The sequence below is a fragment of the Ictidomys tridecemlineatus genome, chromosome 13 (genome assembly GCF_052094955.1).
Source record: "Ictidomys tridecemlineatus isolate mIctTri1 chromosome 13, mIctTri1.hap1, whole genome shotgun sequence".
In the NCBI taxonomy this organism is placed as follows: domain Eukaryota; kingdom Metazoa; phylum Chordata; class Mammalia; order Rodentia; family Sciuridae; genus Ictidomys; species Ictidomys tridecemlineatus.
Window position 1 is genome coordinate 73,347,405 of NC_135489.1, and position 22,384 is coordinate 73,369,788.

Consider the following 22,384-nt stretch of genomic DNA (forward strand, 5'->3'; position numbering starts at 1 on the left):
CCTTCAGAACATTCATTCAATTTGTACTGCAATCAACATGAAAAAGAATCAATATTTGACAGGCTGGTACAGCCTGCTTGATGCCATATGCAGTACCTATCAGATCAAACACTGTAGTTATTCAACCACCAAAATACACTTGTGCACAATCCAAGTAAACTCACAAACTGGTATTCATCACTTTGATGGAGGCTTTAAAAAAACAACACTAATATATAAATTGGAATCCCTGTATCTAGAATGAGTTAAATATTGTCCAAGAAAGGAAGCTATATAAATATTAATTACAAACATAGATAAAAAGTGCTTCTTTAGTTCGGGCACAGTGGTACATGCCTGCAATCACAGTGGCTTGGAAGGCTAAGGCAAGAGAATCAGTGTCAGCCTCAGCAACTTAGCAAGACCCTGCCTTAAAATAAAAAATTAAAAGGGGCTTGGGATATGACTCAGTGGTTAAGCATCCCTGGGTTCAATACTTGGTATCAAAGGTGAGCATGGGGGGAGGGGGGTCTTTAAAATAGTATTGTAATCTCCCCTCCTACGAATGTTCAGTATTGTGCAATTTAGAAATATCACTGTTAAATGAATATTCAGAATATAGCTGAAAGGAGTTTATATGTGTGTGTGTGTATATATATATACACACACAAATATGTACATATATATTTGCATTTATATATATATATGTTGTAGATGGACACAATATCTTTATTCATTTATTTTTATATGGTGCTGAGAATTGAACCCAGTGCCTCACACGTGTAAGGAAGGTGCCCTACCACTGAGCCGCAGCCACAGCCCCCTAAAAGGACTTTTGTCTGCTGGAAATGAAGCAAAAATAAATCTGAACTTACAGCAGCAATCATCCAAACTCAATCACAAAATACTTTACAACAAATTAAACAGAAAGAGCAAGCTTCCAAATGGTAACTGTGGTATGTGCATTTGCTTGCAGAGACAATTAATGCATGCAGCTGGTGTCAACCTTCAGTAAATTTCAATCAAAGCTTGACAGCTATCAGTTATATTTCACACAGAGTAATTATAGCAAATGGCATTCAGGCTTAATGTCTGCCATTTCTTTTTTTTTTTTTCTTTCTTGGAATGTAATCAACATGATATTAAGATTGCTTCTGTTTAGCTTTCCTTTAATATTCACACTGACAAAAATAAATATTCAGTCATAAGGCATTTAGTGAGAAGCATAGGTGAGGAAAGACCCAACTGATGCTCTGTAGGACTTTCTCTATGGCAATTACAACAAATATATGAATAGCTTTTGCATATAATAAAATATTAGTCCTTTGATAGTGAAATACAAAAATCTCCAATATGCTTCTAATTTTCTACAAAACCTAGACTTTCCAGCATATATCACAGCAGCATTAGTGCATATCAGGTATCAAATTCTTGTATGTGTTAAATAAGAAAATACAACAGCAGCTCCCCTGGAGATTAAATTATTCTAAAATCTAGTACTCTTACACATTCTTTGTATGTGGTATCACAACAAAATAGACATTAAGATAACTAAATATGGTCCAGATTTAAAGTTTTATAGTATGTACCATGTTAATTCTTATATTCTAATGTACCTTTAAACCTCATCCTACAGCAAATGCATGTTTAATTTTACTACTGGCCCCATGTTTCTCTGGCTATAGCTGTTGTTTTAAAATGCTCCTTCTACAGGTCCAGTCAGGGTCCTGCATCAATGACCTAAGGAGTCAGTGAGTGGGAGATAGAGGCCATGAGGACACTGGGTCAGCCTTGTTCCTTCCTTGGCCCCCAGACCCACTCAGAAGAAACAGGTGCAGGGCCCAGCACTCTACCACCTCTGTCTTGAGACTATTAGATCCTTCTAGGCCACCCCCCAATCTGAGGGCCTTTTGGTCCACACTCTTTCTCCCCTCCTTTTTTATCACCACAATTAGCACCATCTAGGATATTACGTAGATTATTTATCTGTCTGCCTCCTCAAATACAAGCTCCAAGAAGGCTTTTCAAAAGTTTCTGTCACTTTTGTTCACTGCCAAGTTTCTAGCCACTACAACAAGGGTCTGGGACAAAAATAACATACCCAAGAGAGATGTATCTCCCAGACCTACAAACCCAAAAGAATTCTTCACAGAAAAAAGATCTACTAAGCACAGAACACATTCCAAAGGAAAGCAAAATTCAAGTGTGTAACACTTGCACTTGAGTATCAATGTACTCACTGATGTCGAATCAGGACAACAGTCCATGACTCAGTCAGCCACTCTTCTGAGCTGCTAGTAATGGGAACAAACTTTGGCTGATTTACACAGAAAAGGAATTAACTAAAAGGGTTTTGGGTGGCAGCAAGAATGACCATAAATGCTGAAGAAATACATTATAAAAAACAGGCAGGAATATTAGATTGTTATATTGTGTGCATGTATGAATGTGTAACAACAAATCCCACCATTATGTACAATCAGCACCAAATAAAAGCAAAAAATGAAACCAGTCAGGAACCAAGAGACACCACAAACAAGGATCGTAGCTCCAAACCACACCAGAGAGGCCAACCTCTGGTGAGAAGCTTGCTGCAGACCAGCACTGCGGCAGAGCAGCTCCCCTGGACTGGGCAAAGGCTGCCAGAACCAGTGAGCAGCCACACAAACTGTACAACAGGGACTCAGAGACGTGAAAAGAGGACTCCCGATGACGGCAAGGCCGAAAATCAAAAAGGAAAATGATATGAGGGTTCATCATACCCTTCACCAAAGAGAAAGCCCTTCCTAGCATTGCCTGTAAAGCAGCTCTCTCCTGAAGGCAGCAGGACATAAAGACTCTACTACAACTGACTAGTACCAGAGTGTTGGTTAAGTAAGTGGATACTAATAAGCACTGTTTTTAAGAATTGTTGAAAAACTAATACGCTACATTTCACATATATTCATAGCAATTTGGAATTTCTGAAATATCAACTGGGCGTGGTAGTGTGTGACTGTAATCCCAGAAACTCCAGAGGCTGAGACAGGAAGATCACAATCTTGAGGCCGGACTCAGCAACTTAGCAAGACCCTGTCACAAAATAAAAAATTTAAAAAAGGGCTGGGGACATGGCTCACTGATAAGGTGCCCCTGAGTTAAATCCCCAGTACCCAAAACAATAACATCAACAACAACAACAGATTACACTTAAACTAAGGTTACACAGAATAAAGGTATCAAACTGAAATATTTTTAAACCTCCTCTATCTTTATGTGTTCTTGAGTCATGTGTACATTCATGAGTCAAATCAGCCAAATAATATTTACACAGAGACCCAAATAACAGGCACTGGGAGGGGGGTGGCTCTAGTTCCAGAGAAATCACTCACTCATGAAAATTCAGTGGTTTGCATTTTAAAAGGGTCTGAATTCTTATGAGTAATGCTTTTTGCCCCTTTAATTTTATGCAGCCACAAAAAAACTCCTGAATATTCATCTGTTTTCTTTCCTCTGTCTCAGAGCTTGTAAAAGGGCTGGCCAGGTGTGCTTGAGCTTAAGAAAGACAATCTGCTTCTTTCTTCAGCAAGGATCAATTGAGGACCACAAATGAAGGACTCTCTCAGGGTCTATGTTACAACAGGAAAACAGTTGCTACCAAATCCTAGGTCAATAAAGGGCATAGAAACCAGGCCTACTTAAAAACAATCAAACTACAACAAAAGCAACAAAATGTGCCTGTGTAAAACATACTTATTATAAGTAAAAAGAAATCCAAACATGTAAACATAATTTTTGGGTATGCCTCCGAAAAATCCTAGAAACTACAAAATTAAAAAGTAAAATCATCTCATTCCATTTAAGAAACATTTACTAAGCACCTATCATTTAACAAGCACTAAGCTAGATATTGCTGACACCAGAGTAAGTCCCTTCTCTTACACCAAGTGCCATGACAACACATCCTTGACATCACCAGACCAGCAAAGAGATGTAATTGCAAACTGCAGAAGGACAGGATGTCATGAGGTTCTTATTTCAAAAACCAAATGACTTGTTCTTAATGCACTTACACAAAAATTCTAAAACTTTCCAGATTTTATAATATTTATTTTCCACTGAATCCCCAAAAGTTGTTGTAAAGTTTATGAAAGAAAGAACCAGCAAAATATTTATAACTGAAAAAACCAAGTGTATAAAAATTAAGAGAACAAAATAAACATTAGATTGGCACTCAAAATAAATTTCTGGATAATTCAGGACCTGATTAACATTAGATAAATCGTTACAGAGGTTAACAATAATAAGATGAAAATGAACTTTAGACAAACAAGGAAGAAAAGTATCTATTAAACAAGAAAAGGAAATCCAGAAAAGGCCCAAATCTGTAATTTCCCTTACCAAGCTTTACCCTTTACTGTTAGTTTAGAAAAGTTCCTATTAATTATGTTCAGGTAAGGCTGACTGGAATTATATCTCCTGAATAGTTAAAAATTAGGCCAAATTTCTAAAAATTTATCCTCAGGGGAATTAACAAAACTAGGTATCCTAACCACACAGAAGACAGTAACAATTTATTAGACAAGAAAGGAACAGGCATAGCCAAAGGAGTAGGAGGTTGGGTGATATCCATAAAGGACTAACATGCTCACAGCAATAATAACAAGGACTACTACTACTGCCCCCAGAGTTAGTGGTAATTATCTACCAGAATCCTTTCAAAACTTTGTGCGTCCATTCATTCCCATCATCCTCACAGTACACTATAAATTACACAAGGCCACTCACACTTACAGATTTAAGAAACAAAACTCAAGAGAGTCAAGTCACTTTCCCAAGGCTACAGAGCAAGAAATGAGACCCAGAGAGCCCAGCTCCTGGTCCTCGAAACACCAAACGAGGCTAGTGGTTTTGAGTGATTCATATTTTCTTCATCTCTCTTTGAAACACTGAACTGATACATAACTAAATTAAAACAGTTTGTTTTAGATATTAAATATTATAGGACCTATAAATAATTAATTTTAGAGAAGCATTATGGTTATTTGTGTTTTTCAGGTACTTGTTTCTGGGTGGTGAGCAGAATAGAGAATTTCCCTGAGCATAAAGTTGCCCATAGGAAAATGTAATCCAACAAAACACTCAGGTGATTAGATGAGTATCTGCAGTCACTTGAGGCAACAAATACTATCACAGTGTCAAGTAGAAAGTTGTTCCTTGGTTTTCATAAAATTTCAACCACTTGGTTTTCAAATTTCAACCTAAACTGAACAGGAACTCCATAACTCATTACCTAACTCGGTAACAATGGCCACTTCCACTCGCTTTTTCCAACTCTGAAACAACAGTGATTAAGTAATTATTAACAGGTTGAAGAATAAATTAATTCAAGGCACTGGAAATTATGTTCATGAAATGAAAAATGGCCTTGCTGACACTGCATCACTATTTCTAGACAGCACCCTTGAACATCAAATAAATCTCACATTACGGAAATGTGCCCAAAACCAGTGACCTAGTTTATTAGGGTGGGAAAAGAATAGTAATCTGTCCTTTGAGGCTAGTACTGAAATAGCTTCCTAAAGCACCGTCATGCATTAAGAGTTTTAAATAATTTTTCCATGCAAGGACAAAAATAATATCCTGAGCCAATATCAAATTATGAATTTCCTTTTCACACCCCATAAGTTAGCGCTAGCTCTCATAAGGTTATTTATGTTTTCAATATTTGAAAAAAAAATTCAAGAATCAGTAGATTTACATAAAAAAATATTTCAACATTTTATTGCTTCACTTTCAAAAAATAGTTACTACTGAATGAAAGTGAATACTGCATATGTAAACTGTTATCAATTTGAGTTCTCATTACTGGGGCCTATCCTTATCTACACAGTAATGTGACTGTAATAAATTTGTTTTTGATTTGTTTTCCAAATGATAAAAAACCAGAAACATGTAACTGCAATTCAATATCATTTTTCAGAAACTCAATAAAGATTACTGGCTGACTCTGACAGTACCACATCTAAAGAAAAATTCAAATTATGAAACACAAGATGAGGATAAACTGGATAAAACCATAATAAATATATCATCTATCAGGCACCAAAATCTATGTAATCAAAAAGAATATTCCTTTTCAAAGTCCCCAAAAATATATTTATAAAAACTAGCCAATGCAATTATACAAAAATGAAACTGCAATCACTTCCTAAAAATAGTGCTCTAGAAAGCACAATCTAACATGTTCTAGTAACATAGAAATATTAAGAGGAAATACCAAAAGCACCTAAAGGTTACAAATTAAATAAGAATAAAAATGTGAATTGAAAAATAAAAAGTATCATATAAAAATGAAAGGAAAATAGCTGAAGCTGGCTTAAAATGCAGTCAAATGCCTTCATCAAAAAATGAATATAAACTAATTAAATATTTAAATTGCTAAGTTACTAAAAGGGGAATGAAAACACCAAGAAAAGAAAAGGCAGAATATATAAGTAAAAAATCATAAACTTGAAGAGAGAGAAAGAGTGCAATTTTTTTTAAAGAGAGAGTGAGAGAGGAGAGAGAGAGAATTTTTAATATTTATTTTTTAGTTCTCGGTAGACACAACATCTTTGTTGGTATGTGATACTGAGGATCGAACCCGGGCTGCATGCATGCCAGGCGAGCGCGCTACCGCTTGAGCCACATCCCCAGCCCCAAGAGTGCAATTTTTTAAAAAGGCAATATAAGAGCTATTTCTAGGAATTAGTGAAGACAGTCAAATATGAGAGGGAATCTCTAGAAATGTAAGAAAACAACTACAAGTCAATGTTAATACTTCTGGGAAATCTGTGCAAACCATATTTCCCAAGAAATACCAGTTATTAAAGGGAATTTTTAAATGTTAAAATGTACCAACATACACAGATAAATTTAATATAAAAATTTCAAGAAATGGTGATTCCAGTATTACTTTCTAGTATGCCAGAGAGGAGATAATAAGTCTTCTAAGTACTTTTTTAGATACTAATATTTAAAGGTTATGTTGCTAAGATAACATACAAAACAAAACTTCAATCTCATCTATAAAAATTAATCCATGAAATGCCATTCCAATATAGGTACAATACAGAATGCAGAATTAGAATTTAGTATGAAAGAATAACATATCATGACTAATTAATAGTTCATTCCAGGAAAGTCAAAATCTTTCAAAAGAAAATCTAAGGAATTCAGGTATCAAAATTTTAACATTATCAATATGTCATATTTCATTAACAATTAAGGAATTAAGGAAGCATATATCAAACTGAAAACCAGAAGATTTCATGTTGAAGCACTAAAAGTTTTCCATTAGTTACAAGTAAAACAGGAAGGAGAAATTTCTAAAATGTATCATTATTATCAAAAACATCAAATTGCAGAAGGGAATTATAATATAATTGTATTTCAGGAGAAAATTCATGTTTATATGTCTTAATATACTAGTGGACAAATTTTAAAAAAATTTTAAATGACAAGTTTCAAAACATTAATAATTACTACTTATTGGGTTTAATATTTCCTTACAATATGAATCAAAATAAAGTTACATAAGGCAACACAGCCAACTGGTTTTAAGAAATCCCTCAATTACTGATTAATTAAATTTTTAAATTTTCCCAAATAATCTTCCATTTCTGATATATACTTCTATTATTTATATATTTTCATTTTAAAAGAAAATAGCAACCTTACTTGTGCATTCAAATTCTCTAGGAGTGATTTTTACAGTAGCACCATTGCTTCCTTACTAAAGTTATCATAGCTGGCAAAAGAACTTCGGCTCTAGGAGTGGGTTGCTCAATATTACCCCACTGGAGGGGACACGGTAGATGGAGTAGGTGCATTCCAAATGAAAAGATGTCAGGAAAGAGAGGAAAAGGCATAAGTCAAAGGAAGGAAGCGCAGGAAAAGAAAAGAAGCAAAAACTGGTACAGAGTGGCCACAGAAGGTTTCCACGTTTAGTAACCACAACGTCGAAGCACAATTTGCAAAGTTCCAACTTCACATGAAAATATAAACAAAAGGGAAGGTAGGATACTTGAATATAAAAATACATTCTAATTTCACAGCATAATCATATAGGTAGCAAAAAGCCCATTTTATAAAATCCAATTTACAGACATGAAACCGGAACACTGATCCATTTCCATCTCTCTATATCTCTCTGTAATTTTGACAGATTGTACTCACTTCTGAGTGACAACTGTAAAAGCTGAAAAGTCTGTTTCAAAGGAAAGGTGGTGCTTTACTCATATCAAATTCCTGTTAAGATTATCACTCTTAAATTTAATTTCACCTTTGTGACACTGAAAGTAGTACCTGGTCTTAATAATAATAATAATAACAACAACAACAATAACAATGTTACCAATTAATAGTGGTAAGTCTAAGTGGTCACTTGGGAAAGAAAATGCAACTAAAAAGTAAAGTGTCTTTATTCAGTTAAGAAACCACAGCACTTCCTCTTCTAGCGAAGATGGGGTGGCAAAGGCTGGATTCACCTTCCTGCCTGAAAAACCAGACAACAGGTTTCAGGACTGTGAGGCAACAAAGGGCAGCCGAAAGGCCCCTGAAAGGCAGAAAACAAGGTGAGCCCTGTGAGTGTCTGCCCCTCGAGATGTGGACAGGACCCAGAGAAGAAAAAACTAAGCTAAGCCAGTGGACCTTTTCACTTCAAAAGAAGCTGAGAGTCAGAAGAGATCCATGTGACAGGAGTGTGCAGGGCAGGGATGAATAAAACTCTAGAAATCCTGAGGTTTCAGCAGAGCATTGAACCATTGAGTGTGTCAGCAAGCTGCTGAGGCCAGGGGAACCAACAGAAGCAGCAGAGATTCAGGAAGCTCAATGAACACCAGGCAAAAGAAACACGGCAACACCACACCAAAGCCCACTGTGATTCAGATTGCTCAAAACCAGTGAGAACTAAAACCTTAAAAGCAGTTACATACATAGAACAAGGAAGAGGATGACAGAAGATTTCTTGTCAGGAAATACTATGCAACAAAGAAGACAACAGAACATCTTTAAAACTAAAGGAAAAACAAATGACAACCTAGAATTCCATATCTATCAAAAAGATTTTCAAATACAGATGTAAAACAAAAACTTTTTCAGACATTCAAAAGCTGAGTCTAAGCCAGGCACAGTAGTGCACACCTGTAATCCCAGCTACTCAGGAGGCTGAGGCAGGAGGATTGCAAGTTCAAGGCCAGCTTGGGCAAAGAGTATTGAGTCTTTCTCTCAAAATAAAAATGTAAAAAGGCTAGGATACAGCTCAGTGGTGAAGCACCCAGATTCAATCCCCAGTATCAAAAAAAAAAGAAAGAAAGAAAGAAAGAACACTAAGTTTATCACCAGAAAACATACACTTCAGAAAAGAAGTTAACAGAGGGAAATATGGTCTACACAGAGAAATAAAAAGATCTGGCAATAATTATGTAGGTAAAAATATAAGATTTTTCCTAATTACTTAAATCTCTCAAGAATAATTAACTATGCAAACAAAGATATAACCGTGCAGTATACATGTAAGTCAAATGCAAAAAAACAGTAACATAAAGGTCAGAGAAAAAAATGAAATACTTACTATCATATGAAATGGTTTATCACTTGATGGCAGACTGTCATAATTAAAGATGTACAGTAAATACCCTAAAACAATAAAAAATAGCAAAATAAGAAAGAATAGTATAAAAAACAATGAAGATAACCCAGCATCATAAAAATATTTGATTAATCCAAATGACAGCAAAAAGAAAACAGGAACAAAAACAGACGGAATAGAAAAAAATAAGAAAATGAGAAATTTAAACAACAATGTGAATAATTAAATTAAACTTAAATGACTTGAATCTCCCAAATAAAAGGAAGTGGTTGTGAGATAGGATTAAAAAAACAAGGCTCACCGGTATGCTGACTAACAAACACACACAGACTAAGAATATAGGGAGGAGAGCCCAGAAATGAACTAGAAAGGGCTGCATCCGGCCATCCTAGTCAAACATACACTGCAGAAGCCATGTGAATATCAAACACCGATTTTCAAAAGCAAAGAACATTACTAAGGGGGAAAAAAGATGATTTTAAAAATAATACAAAGGTCAATTCACCAAGAGATGTGAGCAAACTAAATGTCTGTGCTCTTAACAGAACTTCAAAATACATATGCCAAATACAACAGAACTACAAAGAGAAAGGTGATGAGTTTACAATTACAGTTGGAAATTCAAATTCTGATCTCTCAACAATTGTCAGAATAAGTGGAAAGAAAACCAGGAAAGGCATAGAAAATCTGAATAACGTTGTCAACCAACTTAATTTGTATTTACAGAACAGTCTGCCAGACAAGAACTGAACATTAAAAAATGCTGAGAAGATCTAACAAAAATAGACACTGTGGTTCTAAAAAGTCAGGAAGATATCAAGTCTCCACAAACTGATCCAAAGACTGAATGTAACCTCAATCAAAATTCCAACAGGATTTTGTAGAAATTGACATGCTGGTTCCAAAATTCATACAGAAACACGTAGGATCCAGATTAGATAAAACAACTTTGACAAATAAGTAGAAAAACTAATACTACCTGATTTCAAGATTATAATGCTACAGTGCTCAACACAGTATAGTATTGGTATTAAAACAGACAAATAATTGGACAGAACTCTCCAGCTATAAACCACACCTATAAAAACACTTCATTTTTTTTTAAACAAAGGTACAACAAATGATGCTGGAACAAGCACTGTCTTTATGCACAAAGACTATTAATCCATACCTCACACCATATACAAAAAATGACAAATCCAATCCAGAATAATACTGAATGAATAAAAAACAAAAGCATTTCTTCTAAAATCAAGAACAAGGCAAGGATGTCCACTCTCACCACTCCAATTCAATTTAGTTCCTTGAAACCCTAACTAGGACAATCAGGCAAAAAGGAAATTAATGGAATTATAAATAGGAAAAGAAGTTAAATTAAATCAACAGCTTTCCTATACTCAAATAATGAGCCAACTGAGACAGAAAAAGAGCCTAATTTTTTAAAGACTAATAATTTAAATAATTTAAAACATTTTGCCACTTTTCCACCTGGAAAAATATGTTAAGGGCTCTCAGCCTTTCCTTAAGTAATGTTTCAGATGTATGTCATATTCTACTACTAAAATTCATACAGAGTCAGAAAACAATATATGTAAATTGTATAAAATTTTATCTAAAAAGAGAGACAAAGATCAACTTTAAAACTAAAACATTTTACCTAAGATTGTGAAGAACCCTGCCTTACCTGAGATAAGGCTCTGCCTCCCACCTTACAGCATGTCAAAGTAGGCCACATTTCAGTTAATTTAAAGTTATATTCAAAAATTAACTTTATTGGAAAAATTACTGTGATCTCAAATAAAAAATATAATGTATAACTCAGCCAAGGCTCAAAATTATATACAAGCTAAATATGTTTTTACTATTGTTAATTTCACTTTGTATTTTCATTATAACTAAAAAAATGTGACCACTACACTTAGAGCAACCAAGAGACCTTTACTGTGGCAGTGTCTGATTAACACAAAAGAGAGAGAGAAAGAAGAGAGAGAGAGAGAGAGAGAGAGAGAGAGAGAGAGAGAGAGAGAGAGAAGGAAAAAGAGAAAGGAAGGAAAAAGTGAGAGGGAGAATGAGAAACAGGGAAAGTGAGAGAAAAGGAGAGAGCAAGAGAGGAGGACCTGGCAAAAGAGAGTTTTTATAGCCAAAATCTAATGGGGTCTCTGGGTCTGCAAGCTGCCTTGTTGGCGTAGAGTGATTGGATCATACAGTAGATGCTAAGGTGTCATTTTCTCCTTCAGGCAGATCTTCAGCATTACATAAGTTAATAAATAAAATAAGGATATTGTGTTACGTAAAAATTAACTGTAAAAGTTATAAACATAAAAGTTAAAGCCCAGCATTATTACTTTAAAATGGGTAAAACTAACCTGCTGGATGTTTAAGGCGGCAGTGGGGGGGCGGGGCACAGTACCAGGAATTCAACTCAGGGACACTCGACCACTGGGCCACGTACCCAGCCCTTTTTTGTATTTTATTTAGAGACAGAGACTCACTGAGTTGCTTAGTGCCTCCCATTGCAGAGACTGGCTCTGAACTCACAATCCTCCTGCCTCAGCCTCCCGAGTCACTGGGATAACAGACATGTGCCATTGTGCCCAGCTAGAACCAGCTATTATAAATAAATGGGAAAATATTAAAGCACTATAATTTTTATGATAAAATTTATTTAATAAAAATTAGAAAAATAATCCCATTCATGAGAAAACATACGAACAAATTGATTCAAATCTACCAAAAAAAAAGTATTCTAATTAATGGATCCACTTAAAAAGAATGCTGAAGAACTTAAGTACACTGGGAGAAATTCTGATATCTAGAACTCACAAGGCATAGCACATTGCCACTCACAATGCCACTCATGAGGCATTCACAACAGAAGGAAGGAAGCCAATAAAGCTCACCCTCATTTCTGAAGTACAATCCATTTTTTACATTATAGAAGTGTTTTAACTTTTGGTTGTTTTAATACAAAACACTTCATCTTCAAGGCATGGTAAGTATTCAAATTATCAAGTTCAGTTTTCTCCCATCCCCAATCTCTTCCACCTACTAACCCCTGTCTAAACATATTACTTTAATATCATTGAAAAGTGACAGTATCAGTTTCCAAAGAGTGCTATAACAAAAAAATACCACATATTAACAACAGAAATTTATTCTCCCAGTTTTGGAGGGCAGAAATCCAAAATCAAGGTCTCTGTGAGGCTGGATCCTTCTGGAGACTCTGAAGGAGAAACTGTACCATGGTGCCTTCCCCCACACTTTGGTGACTGCAGACTATCCTTGGCATTGCCTGGCTTATGCGTGCATTATTCCCCTGTCTTCACATGATCTTCTCTTCTGCCTGTTTCTTTTCTTTCTTGTAAGGATACTTTCTCATTGAACTTTAGAGTCCCTCAGATATTATAGGATATGCTCATTTTGAGACCCTTTAATTACATCTTTAATGATCCTCTTTCCAAATAAGGTCACATTTATAGGCTCCTAGATTGCCATAGCTTGTGGGGAGGAACAAGGATGCACCATGCAAGCCACAATCTTTCTAGGATTAGTTATATCCTAATTACCCCTAAATGTTTATTTCTTAAAAGAAATTCCAAAATGTGCAATGTCACACTTTTTCTCCATTTCATTTTATTTCACAATTAGTTATCTGGTAATTTTTTTCAAATAGATTAATTCTCTTACAAACCCTTCTCTAGTGTTTTCATTTGTTACTATGGACAAGGTAGGCATGGTAGAACAGATAGATATTAAATGCTTCTTTGGGCTTAAAAAATAGCATTTTTGTGGATGACCAAAATAGAATACTCTTGTGCATGAACTGAGTAGTCTTCCCAATTTCACTATAACTTAAGTTTAAATTTCTACCTACCTTATGTTTTAATTCTTTACCCTAGCCAGGACACATACTCTTTAACATACAATTTAAACCTATTCATCTGCAGACATCTGTCATGTTCAACATTGTATTTAATTTTTACACGGTACAGTTATTTCATCCATAACACTGATAAGCTGTCATTTACGTGTGAAAGTTACCAAGGAAGGTTACTATACCATACACATACTTAAGTGAAAGCAACTGTTTCAAAGAAGGATATCATAAAATGGGAATATCTCCAAATTCTCTAGATCACAATAGCAAAAAATTCAGATTTATAAATGATGCAAAATTTCACTGTCAATGTTGAAATGGTGATTTCTTATATGACACTCACAAAAGCAGCAGCTCATCTATGTTCTTCATGGGAACAGAAGAAACAAAACCTCTTCAGCTCCAAATTCAGGCTACCCACTAACCCCAACCTTTGTCCTGCTGTACAAAAACAAAAAATATGGCCCAAAGCTTGGGAAGATGCTCATTTGGATCTGAAATGTTCCCTAAAGGCCCATGTATTCAAGGCCTGGTCCCAGCTTTGTTTTCTTGGCTGGTGGGGCCTGGTAGGAGGAAGCGGGGTCACTGTGGGCATGCCATTAAAGGTAGTTTTGGAACTTAGGCCCCTTTTTCCCTCTTTGCCTTCCAGCTGCCATGTAATTTCTCACCACAGGTCCAAAAGCAATGGAACCAACCATGGACTGAAACTTCCAAAACCATGAGCCAAGGTAAACCTGTCCTCCTCCTACATGGTCTACCTCAGGTATTTTGTGCCAGTGATACAAAGATGACCAACAGAGAAGCCATCTCTCCTCTTCTACTCAGGGTCTGACTGTGTGCAGGAAGCTCAGTTAGGGCACACACATTTAAATGCATGAATAAAAATTTCAAAACTGGAGCTGGGGTTATGGCTTAGTGTAGAGCACTTGCCTAGCATGTGTGAGGCACTGGGTTCAATTCTCAGCACCACATATAAATAAATGAACTAAATAAAGGCCCATCGACATCCAAAAAATACTAAAAAAAAAAAAAGTTTCAAAACTGCCAGGTAGTCCTTTAACAAAAGAGATCCAAGCAGTGATATCAATGTGGACTGTACAATAATTGAAAACTTAAAATAACATAGAAAAGCAAAGAAAACAGCACAAAAAGAAAGTAATAGCTAGTATATGACCACCATCTTCAGCTAAAAAGGAGCATATTTTGAATAGGGATTTCACTAAAATAGCCAACAATACAGTAGTCTCCTCTGCCTTTTCCATGAACAGAATTTTCCCTTAGACACTGTAACTGAGAACACAGTAAGAATACTGAGAGACAGGAGTGAACAACTCATACCTCCACCAGGAATAATTGCCAACTTTGTTTCAACCCGGCCCATTTTTGCAAAGGAAGCTAAAAAGAAAAAAAAAATAATTAAGAAACATACACATCATAGCATTAAAAAACCACAACTTGAAAGAGTTAGTAAACTAAGATACATTAAAACACTGTTTACTAATTTAACTGGTGTCACTTTTTTTAATCACTTCAAAAGATACTTAGAGAAACAAGAAAATACTCTAAATTACTTATATATAAGGAGAGTAACACAACATTTTCTGTTAAAAACTGCTTGGCAGTGAATTCGTTTTTGATGGTAAAAAACAAGAACTATATTATTAGAGCTAATACTACCAAGTCACATTTGAAGGCTTGGATCTCAGTAATTATTCAGGATCAGGAGAGAGACTGTGTCTGACAAGCACAAATTCTTTAGCTGCCTGAATTGTCCCCTCGATCAAACAGCTTAATATATCAGATATGGCGACTTCTCAAGACCATGTCTCTAGTTACTTTCAACAAATAGATTTACTGTTTGACAGTTGGGAAGCATTCCTTTTGTTATGTTTGTTTTCGCAAGTACCTTACAACATCTTGATCATTTCTTATTGTGCATATTCAAATGTACTCAGACTATTTTTCACATCCTCATTACAAGAGCCTGCATTCTTTCAAAATGGATTCCAGATACCTTAGCTTGTCAATTGAAAAGCAAACTGATCTCTAGCACCATAAAACAATAACTGAGTTCATCATTAAAAGAATATATAGGGACTTAAAGTAGAAAGAAGGAAAACATATATAAGGACAAGCAACCACTAGTCTCAAGACACAATCCAAATTATTTAAATGAATTATATTCACTCTACTTTTAATATGCAGCCATATCAGGTGACAATGGGAGCCAAAGGAAGAATAATGACTGCTGTCTGCTGTCTGATCAGTCCCAGAGCCCATGGAACAGCTACAGCTGAAACTCTCTGGAAGACATTGTCCAGAAACATCAACACAGAAGATTGGTATTCACACTTACTCCAGGGGGGTAATAGAACTGTGGCCTGTGATTCCAGTTCAGTCACCCCTTTGGCCTTGTTACTTCCCCTCTTTCTGTTCCCAGCGTCTTCCTGCACCAAAGCACTGTGCTTGCAGGGTTGCTAGGCACAGTGAGTGACTAAATATATGTCAAGTGTGTACCAGGCACCTGGGCAGCACTCAGTAACTAGTCAACACTAATTGTCTTCATTATTTTTATAACCATCTCTACATACTCAGAAAACCACTTAGGAATAGAATGAATTGCAAAGGGATTATGTTATTATTACTGCACTTAAGAGTTATTAAGTACTTGGTCTAAGCACTCCCACAGTGGTTTCCCCCATTTAGAGAGAGGGGGGAACTCATATGAAAAGGATAAGAACTACAGTTCAAACTCACATCTGTCTGACCTAACATCTCTTCCTACTGCCATAAAACAGCAAGAGACAACAGAAGATCCCTTTCTTCAGTGGGGTTCTAAATGCACCATGAGGCCCAACAGGTGACTTTTAAAATGTCTCACTCAAAAACAGCACCAGAACAAAATACTGGAATTAACTCAAAAGTAAATACAAAATCCATTTTTGAACATTACATTTTTAATAGGATCAATTCTCACCTACCTGCTACTCGTATATCACAGGCCAGAGCCAATTCAAGACCACCACCTAGCGCAAGGCCATCTATTGCTGCAATCGTTGGCACTGGAAGATTAGCTGAAACAGGATGACAAAGGTCATGCTTCTTCAATTAGTTAATTATCTCACTATGTAATTCCATTTTTTTGTGAATACATTTTTAAATGGGATATTGTATATAGACTCTATATCCATTTTACCTTTAGCAAACCATTTACATTTCCATCATTATTCTTCAAAAACTTTTATCTAATGATTGCATAGTGTTCCACCACTTGAACATATAATAATCATCTTTAAACCTTCCTACATTAATGAATTTTTCATAAATGCTTTTGGTCAAATTAATAGTTCTATGACTTTTTATAGTATAGTCTTTTACAAGTTGTTTGGTTCATAAAAATTTCAAGGTGAAATGACATGCATAACTCAAATTCATGATCATTTAAGGGCTGCTTTGAGGCTAAGAATGACAACCTCATTTAAAAAAATGGTATATGCCCTACAAAGAAAGAAGAAGCCCAACCAGTTGCTGTGGCAGCTCCACCATTTAGTGACAGGTGCTCAATGGGCTCCTCCCAAACTCACACCTCCTGGGGAGGAGACTTTGGAAGCTTGCCCAGAAGCATGACTGGAAAAAAGCCACCATTCACAGAACTCTAAACTACACTTCTGGAGTCTAGAGAAAGAATATTATTGTATAGAGATTTTTGTAAGTTACAATATACAGATTTGGCTAGGCATAGTGGCAGATGCCTATAATCCCAACAACTCGGGAGCTGAGGCAAGAGGATCACAATTTCAAGGCCAGCTTAGCAACTTAGTGCGACCCCTTATCGAGATAAAAAATAAAAAAGAGCTGAGGATATAGATATAGCTCATGGCACAGTGCCCCTGGCTTCTATCCCCAGTGCTGGGAGTGGGGGACATTTTACTTCTATAACTTGTCAAAAAATGACTGGTTATATTCATTGATTACTCTGTAAAACAGAAAAATTTCTATTAGTTTTATTTCTGACTATGGGAATATGAAGTTAAGCTGGCTAATCTTATTATATAAAGAGAATACAGGTTTTTAAAAGATGCCATTCCATGTAGCACAGTGGTAGAATGCTTGACCAACATGTGCAAAGCCCTGGGTTTAACCACTGAACCACAAAATAAGGTGGGGAGGCATTAGTCCCTAAAAGCTCTCTCTTTCATTGGTATGCTAACAGATGAAATTCCCCAAGAGAGGCAAATCATTTTATTTCTTTAGAAACATATGAATTTGCCCAGTGCAGTGGTGCATGCCTGTAATCCCAGCGGCTCAGGAGGCTGAGACAGGAGGATCGCAAGTTCAAAGCCAGCCTCAGCAAAAGCAAGGCACTAAGCAATTCAGTGAGACCCTGTCTCTAAATAAAATACAAATTAGGGCTGGGGACATGGATCAGTGCTCAAGTGCCCCTGAGTTCAAGCCTCAGTACCAAAAAACAAAAACAAAAATAAAAACATGAATTTGTGGACTGGGGATGTAGCTGAGCAGTTAGAGCACTTGTCTAACATGTGCCAATGCTCAATGATCAATCCACAATACAAAAAAAAAATCCCCAAACTTGAAGTATGCTGAATCTCACCCATTCGCACATCAAGAAATTTTCCAGTCTGACTCTGAGACTAAAGTCTGAAAAGGCAGAGAAAGAGCACACATGTGCAGCTGCCACCTAAGACAGAACACTCTAGCAAGAGCAGAGATGCATAGGGCTTTTGCACAGGGAAAACACCTAATGTTCTTTTCTAGCACACTTAGCAGGGGAAAGAAAGATTTATCAGTGTCGACAATCAGGAAATGAGTTTAATGTACAAACAATATCTAGTGAATTTTAACTTTAAAAGAAAAAATCAATAAAGTGATTAAATGGCAACTTAATCTCAATGGTCCCCCAAAGTCATCTTAAGCTCCTACAAATGAAATAGAATGACTTTGTCACTTGCTCATGACACTTCCTCCTTCCTAAGAACCTGGTTATAGAGTTTATCTATTTGTAGTTCCCTCAATCTTCAACCTCTCCAATCTCATGTCCCTCCCATCAAAACCTTTCCTGAGCCCTACCTTGGGCTCATCTCCCTTTACAAACTAGTTTCTGGGCAGAGTAGAATAAGTCCATGTCACCCATACCCATACACCTCCAAGGCCCCAAGATGTTTGCTCCAGGTCCCACAACCAGTGTACAATCTTCAGTCCCCATTAAACATACAGCCTTTAAGATCAGAGTAATCCTGATTACTGTCTCCTTGAATTACCTTCTCCATTTGCCTGCTGGGTCCCACATCCTTCCTGGTTAATTCTCAGTCTTGTACCTTCTTCAGTATAAGATTTACTCGTGAGTTCTCATTCCCACCCAGCTTTTATTATCTGTAATACCAAGAAGTCCACACTCCTCTACCTCAAACTCAAATTTCTTTCTATACTATGTCTGTATAGCCACCTGCCTACTGGACATCTCCACTTAAAGACTTTTTCATGTCCACAACAACTCTTCAATACTTCTACATTCTAACTCATAGTTAGGAGCAGATCCACTCACCAAGTCATCCAAGAAGCCATCCTGGATTCCTTTTCAATGCCCATATGCCCAGCTGTCTTGAGTCTTCTAACAGCTTGCTAATCTTCAAGGTCCCCTCCCTGTTCTGTTAGAGTTTTGGGTATCATCATTCCTCACCAGTAGGAAGCCTCAAAATGAATTTCTTTACCTAACCCTCTGATGCATATTCCACATTTCTACTGGGCTTTTCCCCTGTCTAAAATTGTACAATTATTGATTCCATCTCTGAGATAAAATGAAGTAAACTATAAGCATAGCACAAGAGGCACCTATTGTCTACCTATTCATCTTTTCTCCAGCCTCAGACAGATACTCTGTGTTCCAACCCCAAGCTAACAGAAGCACCTCTAGAAGTTACACCCATTCAAGAATCCACACCTATGCAAGAGTTGCATCTCCATCTAGAATACCTAGCTAGTCCTTATGTTCTTACATGTCTTTCAAAGCACTACTCAAATATCCCTCCCTTTGTTTCCATGATACTCTGGGCACCCTTCTCTGTCAAACCATCCCCTACTGCACTGCCCATCTGAAACAAAGACCTGATGTCAAATCAAGGCTACTCAATAACATTCTTAAACTGGGATATACCTCCAAGTTTTTCACTGCCTGTTCCCCATCCACTACTTTAAACTTGGTATTTTATCTCCTTTTCTATAATTGTTAATTCTTTTGTTTTTAATACCTTAAAAAACAATATGAACTTATGCAGTCACAGGGAGCTTCAGAAATAAAAATCCCCAAAGTGTTCCCAAGCTGGAGAGTGTCTCAGTAGAGAATGAATGCTCTCTCTCTGAAGCATGGAATGCCATGCACTGGTAAGTCGGAAAGGAACTCATGAAGAAGCTTCTGGAAAAGTGACACTGGGATGAATATGCATCTGGTCACCCTACCTGTTTCTAAACACACAGCTCCTAGAAACATTGGAATCTTTGGAGTGACAAGACTATACTTTGTATGCCAGCCAGATAACTGATGAAAAGCTTCAGCATGAGAGCTGATCACAGAAAAGACCAAGCCAGGATTAGATGGCTGGAACTTTCAGCCCCAGCCCCTCAAATCATTAGGGAGGGGAGAGGAGCTGAAGGTCAAGCTGATCACTCAGCCTCTGGACATGAGAAGTAAAGAAAATGTGGAGGGGCTGACCTGGGAGGGGCTCAAATCAATCAGCTCCTGATCAGGTGCTCTTGATCCTGATGTTAGAGAATATAACCTTTTCCCCAATATTTAATACTTTTGGAATTAATAAAAATTATTTTAAAATTTGATAGTTAACAATTTGAGAAACTAAGTTTCTCATGAAGGATAAAAAAATTAACATTGCGATTTATAAGAAATATATAATGCAAAATGACAAGAAATTTGGGGTCCTCGTACCAGAAAAAGGTGGGGGTGGAGGCGTGGTATGAGAGAGACTCTAATGCCAGTAACTCCAGAGGCTGAGTGGGGCATGAGGTCGCAGGATGGATGCCAGCCTGGGAGACTTAGAAAGGTCTTATCTCAAAATAAAAAATAAAAAGGGCTGATAGAACAGAAGGGAGGAAAGGACAAAGGAAATGAGGGAACCAGAAAGGTAATAAGAAAAAAAAAGAGGAAGAACAAGGAGAGGAGGAGGAATCACAGCATCTTCAAATCACTGAAAAGGTTAACTACTTGAGATTTCCAAAATTAATATTTTAGCATTGTGGAAAGCTGTCTATAAAATTTTCCTACTCAAAAATTATTTAGGTAAAATATCTTACTTATTATTCCATATTAGCTATTTCACATCTTGATAAATTTAAAACTATATATAATTCTTGTCCCCCGCCCCCAGCCCAAGACATTTGTCCTGCTTTTCAGGAAAATATGCATCATCTCAAAGAGAATGCCACTTTCACAGTTATCAGATATGCCTGTTTTTACATCTTATATTTCTTCTACCTGTGAGTACTTAATAAACACAGGGGAAACAATAAAACCCACCTTTAGAAAGGCAGGTTATCAGTTTAAAGATCTGAAGGAATATCACAATGGCAGTTGTACATGAGTACAAAGGAATGAAACAGGAACTGCAAATCCAGTGGGCACAAGCTATTCCCACAGCAACAGGATGCAATGATGACTCAATGCGTTATCCAACCATCAGCATCAGACACTATTTTGAGTGCAGTATCAGGAAATGAGCCAGGTATGACATAGAAGATAATAATGCTTTGAAATTCTCCTAAAAATATAATTAAAGCACACAATTACAGAGTGTAGCTATTTAAAGAGCAGTAAGGCAGGCCTCTGGTACCCTTCAGCAGCCTCCAGGCCACCATCCCCAAGGGCAACCAGAATGAGAGGAGGGCGAAAACACGGGAAACCATGTGTCTACTTTCAACTCTTAAGGAGATGTAATAAATGATGTCAATTCTTTACAAGGCTCTATATAAACACAAACAATCTGATTAAGGAGAAATGACAGTGTCAGTCATGTGGTTTTTAAATTTGGGTTTTGCCTGAAGACCAGTGTTGTCATGTAAAACAGAAATCCAAGTATTTCAACGGGAATGCCCATAAATTATGTGGAAACTCCAAACAGTGAAATCTTTCAAAGATAGAAATAAAATAAAAACAACTAAAAACCATAATAAATTACTAATTATCCTTTAAGTTCAACTAAAACTTTATCTCTAGTTTAAAGTGCATTCTCCCATTCCAATCAAGTATTAAGGAAATCAGAAAAACAACACAACACAAACCCCTGAGCAAAGCTTGCGGGCTGGCTGTACCTCAGTTCTCCTACAGGCTCACACCAGGGTCACTGCCAAAGAAGCATCCTGGGTACTAACATGCACACCAGAGGAGAGGGTTAGGGCCAGCAGGCAGGAGACAGGAGTTACAAGAGGGAGACGTCCCAGGTGCCACGGACCTTAGAGCAAAAGCCAAAAGGAAGAGTATTTATAACACTGCTGTTCTAGCACTAGGTTAAAATCCAAATAAAGTGGAGAAACTCAACAAACTCTTGTGATGAAAAACAGCTGAACAGCAGCTTACAAGAGGTAAGATATTCCTTACAAGAGGGTACCATTATGTTAATAACAGACTGCTAAAGAACAGCATTCCCTTCTACATGCATTGTATATACTGGCTCAACATAGTATCTCCAGGCTGTATTGATACACACAGAAAAAGAAAATAAACTTACTTTTTTACTAAGAAAATTGGAGAAAAATGCCTAGTAACAGTATGATAAAATAATTACTCCTGCCTTTAATAAAAATCAGAGGAACAAGGGCAAAAATGGCATGGGGCCAGCCTCTATCCTGCTATTGCTGCAGGACACGATGATCAGGTACAGGAACAAGAT

At 36.7% G+C, this 22,384-nt stretch overlaps 1 protein-coding gene across 1 annotated transcript in view; it reads right to left on the minus strand.

Moving 5' to 3' along the window:
- Positions 1–8,426: 8,426 nt before the first annotated feature.
- Positions 8,427–22,384, minus strand: part of LOC144369694 (methylglutaconyl-CoA hydratase, mitochondrial-like) — a 43,489-nt gene continuing 29,531 nt past the window's right edge. The window contains exons 3-5 of the mRNA XM_078029828.1: positions 16,451–16,543; positions 14,808–14,864; positions 8,427–8,497 (exon numbers count right to left, since the gene is read on the minus strand). Of these exons, the coding sequence (XP_077885954.1) occupies positions 8,427–8,497; positions 14,808–14,864; positions 16,451–16,543 (221 nt within the window). The remainder of the gene's footprint in view (positions 8,498–14,807; positions 14,865–16,450; positions 16,544–22,384) is intronic.